The sequence below is a fragment of the Melopsittacus undulatus genome, chromosome 4 (genome assembly GCF_012275295.1).
Source record: "Melopsittacus undulatus isolate bMelUnd1 chromosome 4, bMelUnd1.mat.Z, whole genome shotgun sequence".
NCBI lineage: Eukaryota > Metazoa > Chordata > Aves > Psittaciformes > Psittaculidae > Melopsittacus > Melopsittacus undulatus.
Genome location: NC_047530.1, coordinates 22,184,488 through 22,205,180, shown reverse-complemented (window position 1 = coordinate 22,205,180; position 20,693 = coordinate 22,184,488). Strand labels below are relative to the sequence as shown.

Genomic DNA, 20,693 nt, shown 5'->3' with positions numbered 1-20,693 from the left:
GAGCTTTTTTAAAGCCTTTTTTTATGTACTTGGAAAAAAAGCAAAAAAATCAATTTGTGTGGTAATTTCTAGGCAGAACTGGTAGTCGAACATGGCTGAGATTTTTCTCTGCATGTTAGGAAATAATTCTTTGTACTAAAGCAGAGTTTGCAGAGATGTAGCATGACATATTTAGCCTTTGTGGTCTCAAAGTAATGAACTTTTGAACTGTAAGAAATTAAATACAAGTGGCATAGTTAAACTGTTTCTATGCAGCTATTTGGGACTGCAGAAATTTTGCAAGATTGTAGATGTTCCTTCAGTGCTTCTGTTAACTGTTAATGTGAGCTGTTCTGTTCAAAGCAGACATAACTTGAGTCTATGTTGGCTGATTTTGTTGTTATTGGAATGGAATTGCCACGTTGATTCAAATGTGGGTAACTTGGTCTTTAGATCTTCTAAGCATGCTCTTGCAGAAACTGCCCTTCCGGTTGGCACAGAGCATGTCTATGCACATCACATCTTTCACTTTTATCCCTTTTCTTTCCAGTAAGACAACTCACTTGTCTTTAAATTCAGAGGCAGAAGTGTGAAGCTGTTCAGCTCTTAACACTTGGCTCTGCTTCCTGAGGATACCAAGTAATTTGATCATACTCAGTTTGAAAAGTTTGCCCATGATGCTGATTATCTGGTTGGTGTCAGTGGCAGGAATCCCTACAGGTCCTATCATCTCTTTTGTTAGAAAACATTCTTCTTTCATAGGTTTCTGATTTTTTTTAATAGTTCTGATTAAATATCTCAAAATTGTTGCTGGAAAACCTTCTCCTTTATATCTTCCTCTGCAGTTGTTTCTTCAGATGGCAGTTCCATATTGTATAAATCTGAGACAGTCTAACGTTGGGGGGGGTTTGCTTTGAATTTTTGTTTAATGGTGGGCAGGGGTGTCGTTAGACTGAGGATTTAGGGTTACTAAAATAATCAGAAATTTTAATAGAATTTTATGTGTGATTCAACAGAATTTGATAGCAAGGTCCACTCCATTACATACAAAAGAGATTGTATCAGAGTTGGCAATGATTTACACAGTATGGGGTTAAGTGATTTATACAGGATTGAATTGAAATAATGTGCAAAGAAACCAAAAATATAAAGGAATAAGGGAGACCCTTCTGCTGAGTCATGAAGTTCAGGCTGGACCCCTTTGCTTTCTGAACTCCTGATAGAGCCTCCTTGTGGCTGGATCTAGTCCTTGCCTCAGAATTGGATGATGGTTTGTGTATAAATAAAATCTAGAAAATAAAATCAAGGTAGAGTGATTGTGTGGGGACGCACCACCACAAGGGGGGAACTCTTGATCTCAGTTGCTGCATTTTAACACAGTGGCACGGGTAATTCAGTTTGAATCTATGTGCTAAGGCCAGTGTCTCCTACTTGATCCCTTTTCAGCCCCCTTTTGAAAAACTGTAAACAGAGTTCGATCATGTGGCAAATTCATTTAGAAAATACATGATTCTCCTCCCGGCCTCCATGAAGTAAAATTGTGTGAGGAATCCTCTTCAAAGGGTAAAATTGTATTTATAATTCAGGGTGATATGAAATACACATGAGGTGTTTGCCTTCTAGTTTGGATATTGCAGACATTGGAAGTAGCAGGTAATTGAAGATTGCATCAACTAACAGGATGGCAGGAGTGATTCTGACATAAGGAGGACAAGATATACCAGTTGTGGTTCACTGCCAACAGTGTTACATTTTCTGGCAGATGGCTGGTGCAAATTATTGCTTTTGGATCACGGCAGACATTTGGGTGTTCTAAGTTTGATTTTGCTGGGATGGGGTTCTTGCAAGAAAAATGGCTCTATTGTGTCAGACAAAGTATTTAGCTTTGATTGTCTTAAATGTGCCTATGATATGTACCTGTGGTAATGAAATTAGACCAAGAGTAAGTAAGATTCCAGCGTAGCATGGCATTTTGTGTTCAAATTAATGTTTTATGTCTGCTGTGCAATTTTTTCAACAGGTAATATTGATGTCTGCTTCCATCAACTGTAAAGAATTTGCTGATTACTTTGCACTTCCAGATAAGAATGGTCTGAATCCAGCCTGTGTAATTAAGGTGGAAGGCAAACCTTTTGCAATCGAAGAATATTATCTTGATGATTTGAAACACATTGTGAAGTTCAAGGTATTGTAAATATAAATTTATTTCTTTGGACATGATAAGGAAGAAATTGAATAGTCAATTGAAATCTGTGTAATAAAATTACAAATAACTAATTTTACATTAAGGTTCTAGGTAAGAATTAATATATGATAATATAACAGGAGTCTCCTTACCAGCAGCCTGGGTTTTCTTTCGTTTAAAATGGAATGGCTGGGAATTTTAAGTAGTATGTGGCATTTTGTACCATAGTTTGCATCCAAGATGAGCAATGTGAAAGTCTGTGCAGAAAGTAACATACGAGGATTTTTCGGTCTCTTTGAATACAGGTGACAAACTCAGGCAGTATTTCCTGGGCTTGTTCATGTTGATGTTATGTATCAAAGGCAGAAAGAGCTAGGAAACAGTCATCAGAAAAGATGCATTTATGATTAGAAGTTTGATGTTATCAAGTGGCTTCTCTTGTCAGCTGAGGCTCTTATTTTTTTCCTTTTTTTTTAATAGTCCAAGACCTATTATGCAGTGATTTTGAACATATTTGTTGCAGCCATGTGGGCTACCATAGCAAATACGTAATTTTGAATAATGAAAATATGTTTGGATGATAGACATTCACAAAATCCCTGATGGCCACTTCAGAGCTGTATGGCTGCATTGAAGAACTGCTGTTCTAATGCCTAAGGAGGGTAGTAATGGCTGAAGATTCATTTGCTGTGTCCATCTTTAGCTTATAAACTGCACAGTGTATTTGTTTGTAGAGCTCCTGAAGTACTATTGTATAGCATGTGTCTGTATAGACAACAGATAATGAAAAAGTGTACGTAAGTTCAAATTAATTTGGTATCTGTGGTTTTATAATAGGAGCTTGTTTTACAGCTGAAAAACAGCTGTGTAGGTATTTAGTGCCTGAACTCTTTCGGTATTATGGTCCAAGACAAAATAAACAGGTTAAAGCAAAGTAGAGCAAATGCAGTCAGGCTTTAATAGTGACAACCACTCTAAAAATAACTGGAGTGTGGGAGTTATTATTAGTCAATTTTGGCAATTCAGAATGCTATTATAATGTTGATATAGTGAAGAAGGCAGGGAATGCACTTAAAAAGTAGCAGTATGTGAACATACTGTTATTTAGCCTGAATGTTGCAGGAACTAAATTATATAAATAAACTGATTTTCTCATGTGAAACCCAGAAGAAAATAATTGCTTATGTTGTACACAGCACGGGCATTGGTTATGCTTCAACACAGGCAAGCTGAAATAAAATGCTGTCAACCACCGAAGTTTTAATGCAGCCAACAAAAGCAACTAGATGTGTATAGCAGTTGGTCAGTCAGTTTTTTGTATGGCTGCTCAGACAGATAATATGGAGGAGATTATGTAATACATAATTTTTGTAAAAGATTTTTGATGATGTATGGCAACAAAAAGGAAACCAAGAAATTGAGTAAGAAGTCTATTTCAGTCAAGTTGCATTTGTCACAGCTGCAGGTTGAGCTGCATGTCATCTGCCGCACTTTTCACCTCTGAGGTCAGGAACAAAAGGAACTGCTTCCAATACTTATGCCTTACTTTCTTTTTTTTTCATCTGTGTATATGAGCATTTGGGGGGGTGTTAGTTTGGGGTTTTTTACGTTTTTACATTGTGTTCTAGCTATAGCCATTCTTTTGTTCAGTAGGAGATGATTGTCAAGCTATTTTTACCTTAGGGCAACAACAAAAGCATGTAAGTGCTCTTGATTTTCTTTTTCTTTCTTTTTTCTTTATACATATAAAAAAAAACAAACATAAATTGAATAAGAAAGCCCTGTGATGTTTGGTCTCACATTTTGTTTCTTATGCTGTTATGTGTGGAGATTTTATCCAAATAGTAATTTCTGTACTACACTTAAAAATGTGGAAGGTCTAAAAATATTTATGTAACAACCTAATAACAATAAAAGCAAAGCCAGAGTGTTAAGGTACCTAATGAGTTAACACTGCCATATAGAAGCAGGGGCACATCTTTCATCATGTTAAAATCAGTTGGATAACTGCCTGAGGTAGAGAATTCAAGCTTTAGTTCTTAATTAGCCTAGAAAAGCTTGTAAAGTTCGCCTAATACAGAAGTTAAAAGTAAGAGCAGTCTTTGCTTTTTGCAAAACACGATTTTCCCAAATTTCCTTTTTGTTTTTGAAATCAGTAATTAAAGTCAGATTAGATAAATGATAACTCATTCCTGAATCAACCTGATGTAGCTGTCTGGTTTGCTCTGAGGTATGAACCTTTGTCCTTTCTCAAAAGAATCATAAAATAATTGGTTGTTACTGTATAAATGTAGAATTATTTTGTGAATCCTGCAGAGCTCTTGCCTGTAATTTGTCACTCATATCTGTAAGTGATAATGTTTTGAAACTATGCTTGAAAATATAAATTTTCTTTGAGCAGTTCTGACTTGGTTAATTCAGTGAATTTGGAATTCACTGATACCAGCTGTGATTTGAAAGATAAATAGACATGCCAGTCGCTATTTTTTCTTCTGTATGCCTTTTTGCAGTAAACCCTTTGCTGTGGCTAGAAAGATATCTAGCTGAATCAAAGATAAAGTTTTCCAATTCAATTACTTCATTTATATGAAAGAGTAAAAGAGGGAAGGAAGGATGAAACACTCTTCAGTGTAGCACTGGCTTAACACTTTCCTAGGTCATTTATAGGTGCTACAGTTTCATTTGTGAGTATATGTTTATAAAAAAAGTTTCTTTTCCTTTTCGTGTAATTGCCTTCGTAAGCACATTGTTCTGGATATTTAATGGGATCATTTTTTCTTATCAGCCCCCTGTAAATGTCAGGGAATCAGTGAAACTCAGGTTTTGAAAAACGCATGAAGGCTGTATCTATGGGCAAATTTAAAGCTAGTTGTGTGAATGTTTACCGATTGCTATTGTACAGTATTGGAGATACCGACTGCAAATTAATTGTATAGTTAATTCTATGAACAGATTTTAAAAATGCATGCAATTAGGAGATCTAGATGCTCGATTTTGACAGTAAATCTGTAAAATCCCATGTCTCTACTTCTTGCCTAAGGCAAAGAGTCCCATTTTTTGGCTTGCAGATACAAGATCTCCTTCATATCCCTGAATATGAAGTCAGAGTCCAGATGATAGTCAGCTGCTGTCAAAAGCTATTCTGATTTAGTTGTATCACTTCAGTCAGCTCTGACTGGGCTTTTGTATTTCCTGTTCATCACATTGTTACCTTTTATTAGGACTGATGTGGAAGCTTTGTCATGTTAAAGAATGCTAAAGGTAGAATTGGTGACAAAACTGAGTAAGTTTATATAAGTTATATATTAATATAAGTTATTATAGGTGGCTTTTTTTGATCCTCCAGTCCATCCTTTATTAGAAGAAAGTAGGATAGTTTTCTCAGGGTTTTCAGAATGGAGTCTTCCTGCAGATGTCATGATGTAGGGTTGCAGGTTGACTGTTAAGGGTTGGAAAGCTGAGCAGTGAGGTTGCAGTAATCTCTCTTTCATTTAGCTTTGTTAGGTAACTGTTTGCTAGTCTCTTAGTTTTGGGTTTGGTTTTTTTTAAGTGTTGCTCATGGCTGTTCAGCTTGCATTTTGCATTTCTTTTCAGGAGTGGATTTTCCCCCTACATTTTATAGCCTTGTTGAAACTTACTGGTTGCAGCTGCATCTTACCTTCTGTTGGTGTTAATCTAAATGTATTTACTAATTACTACAGACTATGGTATTTTTATTATTAGCATGCACTTAAAGCACAAATGTTCAGTTTTCACTGTTATTTCAATTACAGTACCATTTTTTAAAAGTATAAATGAGAAGTCCAAGCCTAAGTAAAGCTGTATTTGAATAAATACTTGAATAAATATTTGAATAAAATACTATTGTAGTATATCCAGCAGCCAGTGAAGGTGATGGATAAACTCGGGGACCCACTTGGTTGAGCATAAATGAAAAAATGGAGGTTTATGAGCTAGTGACTGAAATACATTATTTCTTAAAAGATACACAAGTGATCGCTCCAGACTGTTAGGTTTCTTGGGAAAATCTAGATGACTTAGACTTACTGGATGATGTAAACTGTTAGGTTTCAGCATAAAAGTAAATTAAATATTTCATTTGAGGGTAGAGGGAGGAAAGAGGAAAGAGCTTCAAAGGTATAATAGGAAGGAAAGAAGTGCAGTTTGACTATAGAATTTTTAATTATTTGAAGTATGTGGATGGCAGATTACACTGTAATACCAGTCTATAAAAGTTAGAGACAGTGGTTAATCCAGTAAGGAGTTTCCACTAGAATGAGGGAAACCCTGAGAGAGAAAGACTAGCAATGAATCAGAAGCCATTTTCCCTGCAGAGGAGGAATGTGTAATATTATAGACTGTTCCCAGAGCATAACCCAGAGCTCACCAAACCAAGTTCAGTAAGCATGTTTTTTTGTTTGGGTTTTTTTGTCTTCGCTCTGGAGACTTGGTGGTTTGTATTCTTAAATATTAAAGCCCTGAGTTTATGACAGGATGCTAGAAAACAGAGTTGACAGGAGTCATCATGGTTATATTGTGTACAACAGAACTGTAGCTCTTTTGACAGTGTGTGACCTACAACAAAAAAAAATCCATTAAATGCAAGAGTACATAATTTATTTGACAGTCAGGTAGAGATCCGCATTATAGCACCTGTGAGAAGGATTGTGCATGGCTCATACAAATTCCTCTCCTTATCATCCATGTGTTCTGGTTAGTCTCTTGTGTCTAACACTCCATATAAAGAGTATGTCTGGCAGACTTTAGGGAATAGAGTGTGGGCTGGTGGTTGTCTTAAGTTTGTAAATATCAGAAGTGTTTTCTTAGCATTAAAAGTTAGCATGCTTGAAGGGTCTGTCTAGAAGGTAATGAATGCTTCAGATTGTTACTTCTTTGTGCAGCTTCTGTGCTGGATCAGTTTTAATGGAAAAACACTTGACATATCAATACATATACATGATCTATGGTCTTTTAGTCTGTTATGCTGTGTTAATCTCAATACTCTCTTCTCCACACAGCTTCCTACTCAAATAATTGAGGAACCAGTGATAGTAAGGGAAATGTTTGAAGTAGCACTGTCTTTGATCCAGTCATTTGATGAGTTAGAGATGGAGAAGAATAGGTAAGACACAATTCAAGTTCTGGAATCGCTGGTTCTTTGGGGCAGTAAGATGTCAGTTAAGGAACAGAAGCAGCCCATGTATCATAGTTACTAGTGGCAACTTCCTCTTCTGTGCATCTCTGCTTTTATGTTACATATCTGTGTGATTTCACTGATGGTAGTTATACTAAGACTACTTGTAGGTCTTAAGGAATAACCTTTGTCTTGAAATACACTTCATGCCCTGGAATGTGACCATTCAAGCCAACCATGCCATATGGAAACTAGATTCCTTGCTGAAGACCAGAGCTGAGTAATATTTATATGAAGAGTAACACCAGAACTTTTTTACACTGTAAACTAAAACATACATTAAACCATGACAAAAAAATACAAACTAACATTCGTTTTTCACGGCCAGCTTAACTAATGCCTTACTGTCTTTTGAAATAAGTAAATATTACTTTGTTACTTTGTGTTTTGTAAATTTTACATCAGGAATGACTGCCGCAAAAAATACAAGTTCTATATTACGTTGAGGTGATTTTAGCTTCTTGACTTCTAACAGATTAATTGAATATGTATCCCTCTCAAGTTTGTCATGACCTGTAGTTACTGATAGTGGTTAGCTGTTTTACATGTCAGGCTTTTGTTAAATGTGTCTAGCGGTATTTTTGTGTCTAATGTATTACGTATTCTTGAAAAATTACTGAATAAGTTTGTCTAGAATTCTACAGTAGAATGCTACATTTACATTTTAAAATTTTTGGTAACCTGATTTTGAATCATTCCATTGCTAAGAATGCTTCTGCTTTTACCTACTTTTGAAGACTAAACCTAATGATCTAGTTCTAATATTTATAAGCTGGGTATTCCAGAATGGATAGCTGCAAATAGTGTCCTGAATTCCATTTATTCAGGAAGTTTAAATAATACTTGTTACAAAAACTGCACATTTCTGCTTGTTCTTTCAGAATAAAATAACTTGGGGTGATAAAGTAGACTGAGGTTGTGAAACTAACAAACCTGCATATTCTTGTTAGGGAGGAAAAAAACTTGAGTGTTCCATCAGAACGTGGAAGTGTGCTAGTATTTTTACCAGGTGAGTATATGCCTTAACTTTATTTTTCATTTGTCACCTAACAAGTTTTCTTCTAGAGATTCATTAAACACATGTTTAACTGGGGGTTATTGGTCTATTTGAGTATTTTTCTTGCAAACTTCTTTAAATATGGCAATAATTGGAAATGCTTTGAGTCAAAAGTAGGACTCTGTATGTTTTAAAATGAAGTTACAGTGATAAATTCTACAGTTAATCCACAGAAATTCAGTTTCTGGGGTTTTTTAGATTAGCTATTAAATACTGCATGAATCATTTGGAAACCTTTTCTTATCTGTATATAGCGTAGTCTTTATTTATATTCTTATAAAAATTAAATTTCACTTTTTTTCTGTCCGTTTACATGGGTTGCTTGTTGTAGTAGGAACACTCGGAAGCATACATGATGATACAACAGTTAATGATCAGAGAGATGGTTATATATGGTTTTAGTTTTCTTAAACAGTAAACCTGAATTACCTGACACTGCTTCTAAAATCTGGCTAAGAGGTTCAATAAGAATAACAACCAAAACAAAAGTATGCAGTAATGTTTGTCTAACTAGGCTACAGACACGGTTTCCTGAGCATCACAAAGCTGTTACTTGGTGGTTTCAGATATACTTCATGAAAATTTGCTACTTGAAAACTGAAAATACTTGGTTGCATACTAGTAGAGAATCATCTTTATGAGTCAGGGGCAGCTGTTCCTTGGGCATAGTGGGATCTGTCCCTACTAGGACTACCTAACTTTATGTAAAATCTTTATGAATGTCATTTTCCTGCTGTGTTGACCTTAGCAGTAAACATGTTAGCACTAGGGCTGGAAACACAGAACAAAAATACACTGCAGTTGCAGAGTACCTTTCAATGGAGGGTGCTCCCTGCTAGCTACAGCGCATTAGAGGTGCCTCTCCTGGAGTTACCTTCTCTACAAAATCAATGGGTAGAAGGAAGTACTTCATCATGTCAATGTAAGACCCATTCCAGTTTGCCATTAATCAAGTAGGGAGACCATCTCTGGTGCCTCTGGCCTCTCATATTAGAGTTTGTCTGGTGTGCTTTCAGACTCCCTAAGGCCCTCTGAGTCTTCATTTCAGGCTGAAATTACTCTTACCGCTTTCAATTCCCAAAACATTTATCTTTCCTTTGAGGTCTTTTTTTTTTTTTTTTTTTACTATGCTGCTGACCCTGATGGTTTACAACTGCAGCTGCTAAAGTGAAATTCTTTGCTTAAATAAGTTTTGTCAATTCATGTAAACCTGTGTAGATAGTGTTTTCTGAATTAGTTGGTTCTTGGGTTTGGTTTTTATTGTTGTTTAGTGTCCTGGGTTCAGCAGTAGCAGTCATTTTTTCCCCTTCTTGATAGCTGGTGCAGCACTGTGTTTTGACTTTCGGGCTGGGAATGGTGCTGATAGCATGAATGTTTTGAGTTACTGCTCAAATGTTTGGTTTGTCCAAGGCCTTTTCAGAGCCTCATGCTCTGCCAGGGAGGAGGGGAGGCTGGGAGGAAGGAGAGACAGGACACTTGACTCAGGCTAGCCAAAGAGGTATTCCATACCATAGCAAGTCGTACCCAGGATGTAACCAGGAGAGACCCAGGAGGGCTGGAGCTCTTGGGGGGATGTAGGAGGTATTGGTCGGTGCTCGGTTGGGCAGGGTGGGGTGAGTTATGGGTTGGCAGCTGGTGAGATGTTGTATTCTCTTCACTTGTTATTTGCTTTATCATTATTATTTGTAGTAGTAGCAGTAGTGATTTGTGTTATACCTTAGCTATTAAACTGTGCTTATCTCAACCCATGGGGGCTACATTCTTTGGATTCTCCTTCCTAACTCTCCGGGAGTTGGGGGAGCAAGGAGGGGGGGGTGAGTGCACAAGCTGTGTGGATTGGTTTAAACCACAACATTTAGTGTTTGACCTTGGCCTGTTTTGTAACCGGATACTCAAGACAGATCTTGAACATGGGATTAGCAAATGCCTCTTAAAATTCTCTTCATAAATAGTCTTTATGCAGAACTGGAGAAAAAGAGAGGAAAGCCCTCAGTTTACAAGAGGGCAGCTGAGACAGATTTGGGTAAAACTAACATCCTCAGTAAGGCACTGATTTGAGATGCTTAGATTTTTTTGAGTACTTAAAATTATATAGCATTTTGTATGTTCATAATAACACTTCCATTGACATTTTGAGCTGAGTAGGCAACAGCAGCCAGAAACAGTACTGCCATATTGAGGAGTACTGTTAAGTGATTTTTTTATTTTTTTTTCACTGTCTTTGTGGAACTCAGTGGTAAGGCAGAGTCCGCTTCCATAGAATCATAGAATCATAGGATCATAGAATAGTTAGGATTGGAAAGGACCTCAAGATCATCTAGTTCCAACCCCCCTGCCATGGGCAGGGACACCTCACACTAAGCCATATCACCCAAGGCTTCATCCAACCTGGTCTTGAACACTGCCAGGGATGGAGCATTCACTACCTCCCTGGGCAACCCATTCCAATACCTCACCACCCTAGCAGTAAAAAATTTCTTCCTTATATCCAGTCTAAACCTCTGCTGTTTAAGTTTCAACCCGTTACCCCTTGTCCTGTCACTACAGTCCCTAATGAATAGTCCCTCACCAGCATCCGTGTAGGCCCCCTTCAGATACTGGAAGGCTGCTATGAAGTCTCCACACAGCCTTCTCTTCTCCAGCTTGAACAGCTCCAACTTTCTCAGGCTGTCTTCATATGGGAGGTGCTCCAGTCCCCTGATCATCCTCGTGGCCCTCCTCTGGACTTGTTCCAACAGTTCCATGTCCTTTTTATGTTGAGGACACCAGAACTGCACACAATACTCCAAGTGAGGTCTCATGAGAGCAGAGTAGAAGGACAGGACCACCTCCTTTGACCTGCTGGTCACGCTCCTTTTGCTGCAGCCCAGGATACGGTTGGCTTTCTGGGCTGTGAGTGCACACTGCTGGCTCATGTTCATTTTCTCATTGACTAACACCCCCAAGTCCTTCTCCACAGGACTACCATGAATTTCCTTTTTGCTCAACCTGTAGCTGTGTCTGGGATGGCTCCGACCCAGGTGTAGGACCTTGCACTTCTCATGGTTAAACTTATGAGGTTGGTATCCACCCACGTCACAAGTGTGTCAAGGTCCTTCTGGATGGCATTCCTTCCCTCTAGCTTATCAACCGAACCACACAGCTTGGTGTCATGGGCAAACTTGCTGAGGGCACACTCAATCCCACTGTCCATGTCAGCGACAAAGATATTAAACAAGACCGGTCCCAACACCGATCCTTGAGGGACACCACTCGTTACTGGTTTCCAGCCAGACATTGAACCGTTGACCACAACTCTTTGAGTGCAACAATCCAGCCAGTTCTTTATCCACCGAGTGGTCCACCTATCAAATTGATGTCTCTCCAGTTTAGAGACAAGGATGTCATGTGGGACAGTGTCAAATGCTTTGCACAAGTCCAGGTAGATGACGTCAACTGCTCCACCCCTGTCCATCACTTTTGTAGCCCCGTCATAGAAGGCCACCAACTTGGTCAGGCAGGATTTCTCCTTAGTGAAGCCATGCTGGCTGTCACCAAGCACCTTGTTGTTTTTCATGTGCCCTAGCATGCCTTCCAGGAGAATCTGCTCCGAGATTTTGCCAAGCACAGAGGTGAGACTGACTGGTCTGTAATTCCTGGGGTCATCCATTTTCCCCTTCTTGAAAATGGGGGTTATGTTTCCCTTTTTCTAGTCGTCAGGAACTTCACCTGACTGCCATGATTTTTCAAATGTGATGGCCAATGGCTTTGCAACTTCATTTGCCAGTTCCTTCAGGACCCACGGATGGATTTCATCAGGTCCCATGGACTTGTGTACATTTAGGTTCTTAATATGGTCTCGAACCAGATCCTCTCGTACAGTGGGAATGGGGTCTTCGTTTTCACAGTCCCTGCATCCGCCCTCCGAGACTTGGGTGGTGTGGTCAGAGCCTTTGCCAGTGAAGACCGAGGCAAAGAAGCCATTCAGAACCTCAGCCTTCTCCAAGTCCTGTGCAGCCAGTTCTCCCAAAAGTTTCCGTAGGGGGTCTGCATTGTCCTTAGTCTGTTTTTTAGCCGCTACATACCTACAAAATCCCTTCCTATTATCTTTAACATCCCTTGCCAAGTTTAGCTCCAATTGGGCCTTAGCTTTCCTAACTTGGTCCCTAACTACCAGGACAACATCCCTGTATTCATCCCAGGCCACCTGTCCTTGCTTCCACCTTTTATAAGCCTTTTTTTTCCTGTGAATTTTTCTCAACAGCTCCTTATCTCCATCCAAGGAGGTCTCGTCCCCCTCCTGCTGCACTTCCTTCTAGTCAGAATGCAATACTCCTGAGCTTGTAGCAGGTGATCCTTGAATTTTAACCAACAGTCTTGGGCCCCCTTGCCCTCTAGGGCTATATCCCATGGAACCTTGCTAAGCAGGTTCCTGAAGAGCCCAAAGTCTGCTCTCTTGAAGTCCAGGGCACTGAGCTTGCTGCATGCTCTTCTCACTGTCTTGAGGACCTCGAATTTGACCATCTCGTGATCACTGCATCCAAGACTTCCCTGGAGAGTCACATTTCCAACGAGCCCTTCCCTTTTGGTGAGCACGAGGTCAAGCAGGGCACCTCTCCTTGTCGGCTCTTTATTGCTTGCAGAAGGAAGTTGTCTTCCACACAATCGAGAAACCTCCTGGATTGCTTGTGCTGGGCCGTACCGTTGCCCCAACAGATGTCAGGGTGGTTGAAGTTCCCCATGAGAACAAGGGCCTGTGAGTGTGAGGCTTTTCCTATTTGTCTGTAGAGTGCTTCATTCACAGGTTCCTCTTGATCAGGCGGTCTGTAACATATCCCCACAGTAATGTGTCCCATCACTGATTTCCCCTTAACCCTGACCCACAAACTTTCTGTTAACTGATCACCTGTCCCCAGACAGAGTTCCATACTCTCCAGCCTATCCCTAACATATATAGCAACTCCCCCTCCCGTCTGCCAGGCCTGTCTTTTCTAAAGAGCCTGTAACCTTCCATTCCAACACTGCAGTCAAAGGAGCCATCCCACCATGTTTCTGAGATGCCTATTATATCATAGCCCTGTAGATGTGTACACATCTCTAATTCCTCTTGTTTATTCCTCATGCTACGGGCATTTGTATAGAGGCATCTGATCCAAGCTCCAAATGAAGCCGGCTCAGTGGCTGGAGCGGCTAGAATATTACTACATTGCTCCAAGCATTTACTCTAGGTGCTGGCAACTGACTGGGTGTGTTTGGGATGGAATGATGCTCCCCTCCCCCAACACAACTAGTTTAAAGCATCGTTGACAAGTCTGGCAAGCCTCCTAGCAAAGCCACTCTTCCCTTTCTTTATCAGAGCAGTTCCACCAGACCCCAGTAGTCCTGGCCTACAGATGTGGGCCCCATGTCCAAGACACCCAAACCCTTGACTATGACACCACCCTTTTAACCATTTATTAACCTGTCCAGTCCTCCTTGCCTTTGGAAGGTCCTCCCCTGTGTCTTGGAGAACTGTCAAAAAGGCTATCTGAGCTCCAGAACCCCTGACCACCTCTCCCAGAGCTCTGTAGTCCTTCTTTATACTCTTCAGGCTACTACTATCTGTATCCCTAGCACCCACATGTATCACTAGAAGCAGGTAATAGTCCGTGGGACTTACTAGACTGGGCAGCCTCTCTGCAACATCCCTGATCCGTGCCCCAGGTAGGCAACACACCTCCCTTGAGACTGGGTCAGGCCGACAGATGAGCGCTTCTGTCCCTTTCAAGGCAGAGTCCCTTACTACTACAACCCGCTGCTTTTTCCTGGTGGCGCCAGTAGAGATCTTCTGTACCAGTGCACCAGTCGGCTGTTTCTGATGCAAGTGCATTTCCTCATCAGCCCCCTGCAGGACAGCAAAGCGGTTCTGGGTGGGTACAGCAGATTTAGGAGGAAGCCCCTTGCTTTTAATTGCTTTCTTCCTCCTTTTGTTGGTTTTTTTTTTGTTACTAATTCCCAGCTTCCCTGATCAACAGCCTTCTTCTTTCCTCCATGAGTTAGAGGGGAAGCTTGAGGCCCCTGTGCTGTTTGGGCCTGGAGCAAGCAGTCCTGCTTTCTCTCAGCTTCCCTGACATCTTGCAGCTTACTGACAACATCCTGTAACTCAGCCACCTGCTGGAGGAGGACCTGCAACAGGGAGCAGGGAGTGCAGCCCTGCCCATTCTGCACCTTTCCCTCACCAGACCAGTGCAGGCACTCTCTACACTCCAAGCTCTGCACCGCAGTCTCCCCTCTTACCAGCTCTGTGTGGGTGCCTACGCTGGCCACCACCGGGGCGGCCAGGGCAGAGCTCCCAGACCGGACCCTGGTCATACAGCGAGTGCTCACCATCCCACTTGCCTGCCCATGCAAACTGCCCCGACCCGCTCTGTTCGCCGTGCTCCTGGTCGCCACGCTCCCTGGGTAGATTTTTAACCACTCACAGTTGGTGCCACTCCTCCTGTCTCCGCCCCCGGTGAGTCACCTCCTCGCGGTAACTGAGCTCTTGGGCAAGTCTTGTCGAGGACTTGAGGCTGCCTCCTCAGTGGCTCTTGTCTCTCTGTGGTGAGGCTCGTGGACACTGATCTCCCTCAACTCCGCTCCAGTGTTACAGGCGTTCTCTCTCAAGCTATTCCCCTCAGCAAGTGAGCATGCAGCTGTCTTGAGTAGGATGCTGTGTTTTCTTTCCTGTTGTAATTGCTTGTCTTGTTCAGTGTTGAATTAATTATTTTTTATGTTACTGAGGCTGATTCTTTACAGATAAATACCATTTAGTACTCAGCACTCCTTTGATTGCAGAGCTAGCATGTCCCTAGATACAAGGTGATAAAAGTGACACCTTAAACTTTACAGTGACAATGGCTGCATATGTTCCCAGTGGGCTGCATTAAGTTTGCACAACCAGTGTAGATTCTGACAGCTCTTTTGTATTGAGTTCTAGATTTGGCAACCTTAATGTTTCTGGAGTGTTTACATTGATGTCTAGTTCAAAAAGAGGTCAGAGTGGTGACTGAAACATCACCGAGCTACACCTTCAAGTATGTAACATGCTTCTACCAGACTAGCTGATGTGTTAAATAAAAGCAAGAGTAGGTTGTAATCCTTCAGGAGCATACAGAAGGTGGGGATGGCCTGATTTCTCTGTGATTCACATCCACTCGCTGATGGCAGAAACTACGTAGTGTAAAGTTTCAAGGGATTCTATTACTGTTCTAAGCTTTTATCTGTTTTACTGGTGTCAACTTCTTTGTCTGTTTTGTATTTTCTTTTGTGCTTCTCCATGCCCCACTCTCCATGTTGTCCTGTTATGTTTACCAAAGAAATTTTTAGTTACTGTTTCATTCCAAGATCTGTCTCTCCTGGTGGCAGCCTTTTGTTTTGGAGGTGTCATAATAAACTCTTGTCCATTCCAGAACCGGGTGTCAGATGCTGCCTGCTGTGTCTAGTCAGAAATTACTAGACTGATTAATGATTACTGTTAATATGGGTTGTATTGAACCTGATTGTAACAGTCATGGATCAAACTTCTTTTAATTGTTTTTAAACATAAACTGGATTTGAGCCTTAATGTCTTACTCAGATACATAACCAGGCAGTATGGCAAGGAGAAAACATTAGACAGTCAAGCAGTACCTAGTGTTATCAAAGTAGGTGTTGCAGGCTCTGTCCAAACAGACAGTATCATGGTGTTCTTGTGTGTTCTATCTTTAATTATGTGCTCTAATTCATAAACACTTTTTTCCTCCCCTATGTTACAATAATTTTTAAAAGTGGTGCTGTTTTTTATTTCCCAGTGTGCGTTTTTTTTCACCACAATGCTGAAGGTGTTTTTGCGTAGAGCTTTCATAGTTTCATTATTGTGCTAGTCAGTAGTTTGTGATTTGGCTAGTTACTGGCATTCTCAAGTACTCTTATTTCATTTGAGCAGTGATGTAAATTAGGTTTCCTCAATTTCTTTCAAGTTCTAATGACATTGCTTTCCCCTGTAGTAGCCTCACACAAAGGACATCTGAAACTTTTAAATTCCTGCTGATTAAGCCACCACCCCAATTATTTATTCCCCCACCTTCATGCTTACCTGTTCTACCCCAACCCTCGTTTCTTTTATGACTCTTATCCATTTCAGTCTTTCTGACTCCAGTAGTTGATTAAATCTCCATATTCTCCTGGAATTTTTTTTTCAGCCAACCTTGTATAATAACCACATCCATTTGTTGAATCTGTTTCTCCTTTTCTTGCTCCAGTTTCTTGCTTTCTGGCCTCTTCCTTGCTTACCTTAACTCAGTCATGATTTGCAGCCCATTGCATACCCTTCTTTCTTCTCATTTCAGGTTTAAGTTACTCTTCTCTCTTATCTTTGCTGAAAATATCTTCCTCCATGTGCATTTGTCTCTCCTCCTTCTCACTTCTGAAGTCAAGTAACAGTCATCTAAAGAGTCCAAGAATTTTCATATCCAGGTGCTCAAATTGCATTTAGCCTCACTGAAAATTGCAGCAATCCTGTACTTCAGTTAGAGAATAATTTCATTTTTTAATATCCAATTGGGGAACACCAGGTTAGTCAGATTTTTTGAAAATAAGGGGTTTGGAATGAAGTCTCAATAAGAAGTAAACTAGGCTTCTTGGAAAGGTTTGTGCCTGTGGAGGTATTGAGGAAGACAGCAAAAATCCCTTAGGTGTGAAATCCATGCCCCAGAGAACAGACATTGGCACTGCCAAAGCTAAGATGGCTAAGGCAGAAATAGCTTTTTGTTGAGTTTCTTTACTTCTCCTCCCCCCACCCCCTCCATTGAAGCAGCTTGTTTTGGCTGAAATACCTGAATTTATCATAAGCAGACATTCAACATGTGGTGAGCCTTGTCAGTTGCAAGGAACTAAAGTGAGGGCTAATAATGAGACACTGGCAGATGGCCTTTATTGCTGATACTGCTACTTGACTTTGAGTATAAAATTAATTCAAAATGACTCTTGAAAAATTGACTCACAGTGTTTCAGTGGCTCATTACTAAATTTACTGTTTAACTCGTCTGCTGCTTTATTATATGGTGAAAAGGTTGTAATGGAAGTCAATTAAGAATTTAAGTTGACATGAGAATTGGGTTTGAGAACTGTTAGTGATCACTAAAAGGAAAACAAACTCGTGATTACTTTTTCCCTAGGTTTGTATGAAATAAGATACCTGCAGTCATGTCTCTCAAGTAAGTTCAACAAAAGGTAAGTTAGACCACACTTGTTCCAGTTTATTTGAACTGGAACATGAATCCTTCAGCTGTGTTAGTTGAAGTATATAATATGATTTAGCACAGGGGCGTAATTACTGTAATCTTGCATCAGTTAATATTTCACTAATGTGTTTTCTTTAGGTGGCAAGTGTACCCACTTCACTCAGGTGGGACATTAGAGGAACAAAATAATGCACTTTTGGCTACAGTTCCGTGCTACAGAAAAGTAAATATTGTTGAATCATTACTTTTTAAGTGTGTGAAACCTTTTGCTAGTGTTATAACAAGTAATAATGCCTATAAGCTAACATTAGCTATGCCAACTCAAACTGCTGTGTGAGGTCAAAGCAGTTTTGTTTTTTTCAAAATGTAAACTAATTGCTTTTCTTACCAAGCTGTTACTTTAACTGGTACTTAGACCCGAAGAGAAGTGCAGGAATAACAGGAAGCTATTGTTAAATTATTGTGTGAAACTGGGTTTACCCTTAAACAAGTTTGTGCTTGTTGATTCTTGCACCTGCATGGTAGCAGTATGCTGCTGGTGGTACTGCATAGCAAAGTAGTCTCCCAGTACAGGGGTCTTCCACCTGCTTTGTAGCCTGCATTATGGCTAATGTCTTGGCTTTCTCACTGATGCTTTGTTATGCAAAAGCATAAGGAAATATTTCTATTCTTCTTCCTTATGTACGCTATACTACTTTATTACACTTCTCTGATCTTAGGACAAGAAAATACAAAAATACAAGTTTTCTTGTTTTGTATTGCTTTTTTTTAATACACAGACCAGAAATACTGTATTGCCATTTCATTTGTATTTCTTCATAGCAAGTTGGATTTTTCATATAGAAATATTAATATAATTTTTCTTTATGCATTCATTGCTCATTTTTTGCTTCAAAACTCAGATTGTTCTGTGTACAAACATAGCTGAGAGCTCTGTAACAGTTCCTGATGTTAAGTATGGTAAGTCATCTAAATCTTGTAATTGTGTATGTGCTGTATTTATAGTGTTTTCCCTACTTGTAGTAGCCTAAATCTCCACAACAGTTTACCATTTTACAAAGCATTGCTGTTGGAGTTCAGATTGGGCAGTTGTTAAATTCTTTCTTTCACAACAGAGAACAGGTTTGAATGTGAATATATGATCAAATAGTAGAGCTACCAAGTGGGGTGCTAGTTTTAATATTTTTTTGAGGAGGAAAAAAAAGTAATTGTAAATGCAGTAACAAGCAGAATCAGACCCTGTGTCACAAGTACCTTAAGTTTTTTCTTCACATTCTGGCTATCTTTTGAAATAATTGCATCAGATATTCTGCTGTAGAGCAGATTGCCTTTTTATGTTGTCATCTGCGCTAACTCTTCATGTTAAAGTCTATTTGCAGTTCTGTCAGTATTCAGTGTTCTGGGTCTGGGTTAGGGTTAGGGTCTGGTCCTTTGTAAATGTAGTGCTCTCTTCACTGGTTTTCAAATAACTGAAGATTTCCTTTTCTGATAACACAAAATCAACCAGTGTTTTTTTCCACTGCCATGAGGATAAATTGTTTCATAATTATACTAGATTTTTCTTTACTGCAGTGATAGATTTCTGCTTAACTAGAACTTTGGTTTGTGACGAGGAAACTAATTACCAGAGTTTGAGACGTTGCTGGGCATCTAAATCAAACTGTAATCAAAGAAAAGGTAAGAGGGAAGTAGGTAATGGAAAGGAATTTTAAAAGCTAACCTTCATGGAGAATTCTATGTTGCTTTTCATTTTATTAATAGTGAAAGCATGGATTATTTTTGCCTTGAGTAATTTATACAGAAACATAATTCCTTACCATGTCAGGTAAGATAATGTGATCAAACAATTGTGCGTGAATATTTTATTTTGTTCAAGTATTTTTTCCATAGGATTTTTTTGTTTTATTGAAAAATACAAAAATTTATGGACCTGAGAATTTATGAGGATTCTCTGTTATGTAATAGTATTTCTATCATGGTCCATTTTCTTAAAAGGGGGAGATAAGTACTGCTAGGTATTTACTAACTAATTGAGTTTCAGCAATAAAAGAAACTTCATGTCTTTATCACTTTTAAATTGGTTGAAATAACCACAGCAGTGTGCAGACCAGTGTTTGTGGCATAAGGTTAAATAAGATTTCATATCGTCTCTTCTAGTAAGACAGTACTCCTAAATATAAAAGTCTTTTAATTTGAAAGGAGTACTAAATAAATTAATAATGGTGGTATCTTTAGGCTTAAAAATGTCCATGTTTTTAAATGAGGTGCCACCAAAGCTTCTCTGTCACTTCCCCTCCTCAACTGGACAGGGGAAAGTGTAACAAAAAGCTCATGGGTTGCTAAGGGCAGGGAGATTACACAGCAATTATGATCATGGGCAAAATAGACTTGGAGAAGTTAATTTCATTTATTACTGAACAAATCAAAGTAACGTAATGGAAAATAAAAACAAATCTTAAAGCCTCTTCCCCCACACTCCTCCCTTCTTCCCAGGCTCAGTTTCACTCCTGATTTCTCTGTCTCCTTCCTCACAGCAGCACAGGGGAACTGGGAATGGGGGTTTCAGTCAGTTCATCATGTTTCTCTGCTGCTCCTTTCTCCTCAGGGGGAGGAGTTCTCACACACATGCACTTCCCCTGCTCTGTTATGGGGTCCCTCTCACAGGATAAGGTTCTCCATGAATATCTCCAATGTGGACCCTTCCCACAGGCTGCAGTTCTTCATGAACTGCTCCAGAGTGGGGTCCCTCCCATGGGGTACAATCCTTCAGGAACAGATTACTCCAGTGTGGGTCCCCTGTGGGGTCACCAGTCCTGAAGCAAGCCTGCTGTAGCATGGACTCCTCTCTCTACAGTGACACAGGTCCTGCAGGAGCCTGCTCCAGCACAGGCTTCCATGAGGTCACAGCTTGCTTTGAGTATCCATCTGCTCTGGTGTGAGGGTCTTCCATAGGCTGCAGGTGGATATCTGTTCCACCATGGACCATCATGGGCTGCAGGGGGACAGCCTGCCCCACCATGGTCTGCACCATGGCCTGCAGGGGAGGCTCTATTCTGG

At 40.1% G+C, this 20,693-nt stretch overlaps 1 protein-coding gene across 1 annotated transcript in view; it reads left to right on the top strand.

The window, feature by feature from the left end:
* The window catches only part of TDRD9 (tudor domain containing 9), a 96,588-nt gene that overhangs the window by 47,454 nt on the left and 28,441 nt on the right, over positions 1-20,693 (top strand). Inside the window, exons 10-16 of the mRNA XM_034061302.1 lie at positions 2,000-2,164; positions 7,183-7,286; positions 8,309-8,367; positions 17,571-17,625; positions 17,775-17,859; positions 18,539-18,596; positions 19,209-19,313. Coding sequence (XP_033917193.1) covers positions 2,000-2,164; positions 7,183-7,286; positions 8,309-8,367; positions 17,571-17,625; positions 17,775-17,859; positions 18,539-18,596; positions 19,209-19,313 — 631 coding nt within the window. The remainder of the gene's footprint in view (positions 1-1,999; positions 2,165-7,182; positions 7,287-8,308; positions 8,368-17,570; positions 17,626-17,774; positions 17,860-18,538; positions 18,597-19,208; positions 19,314-20,693) is intronic.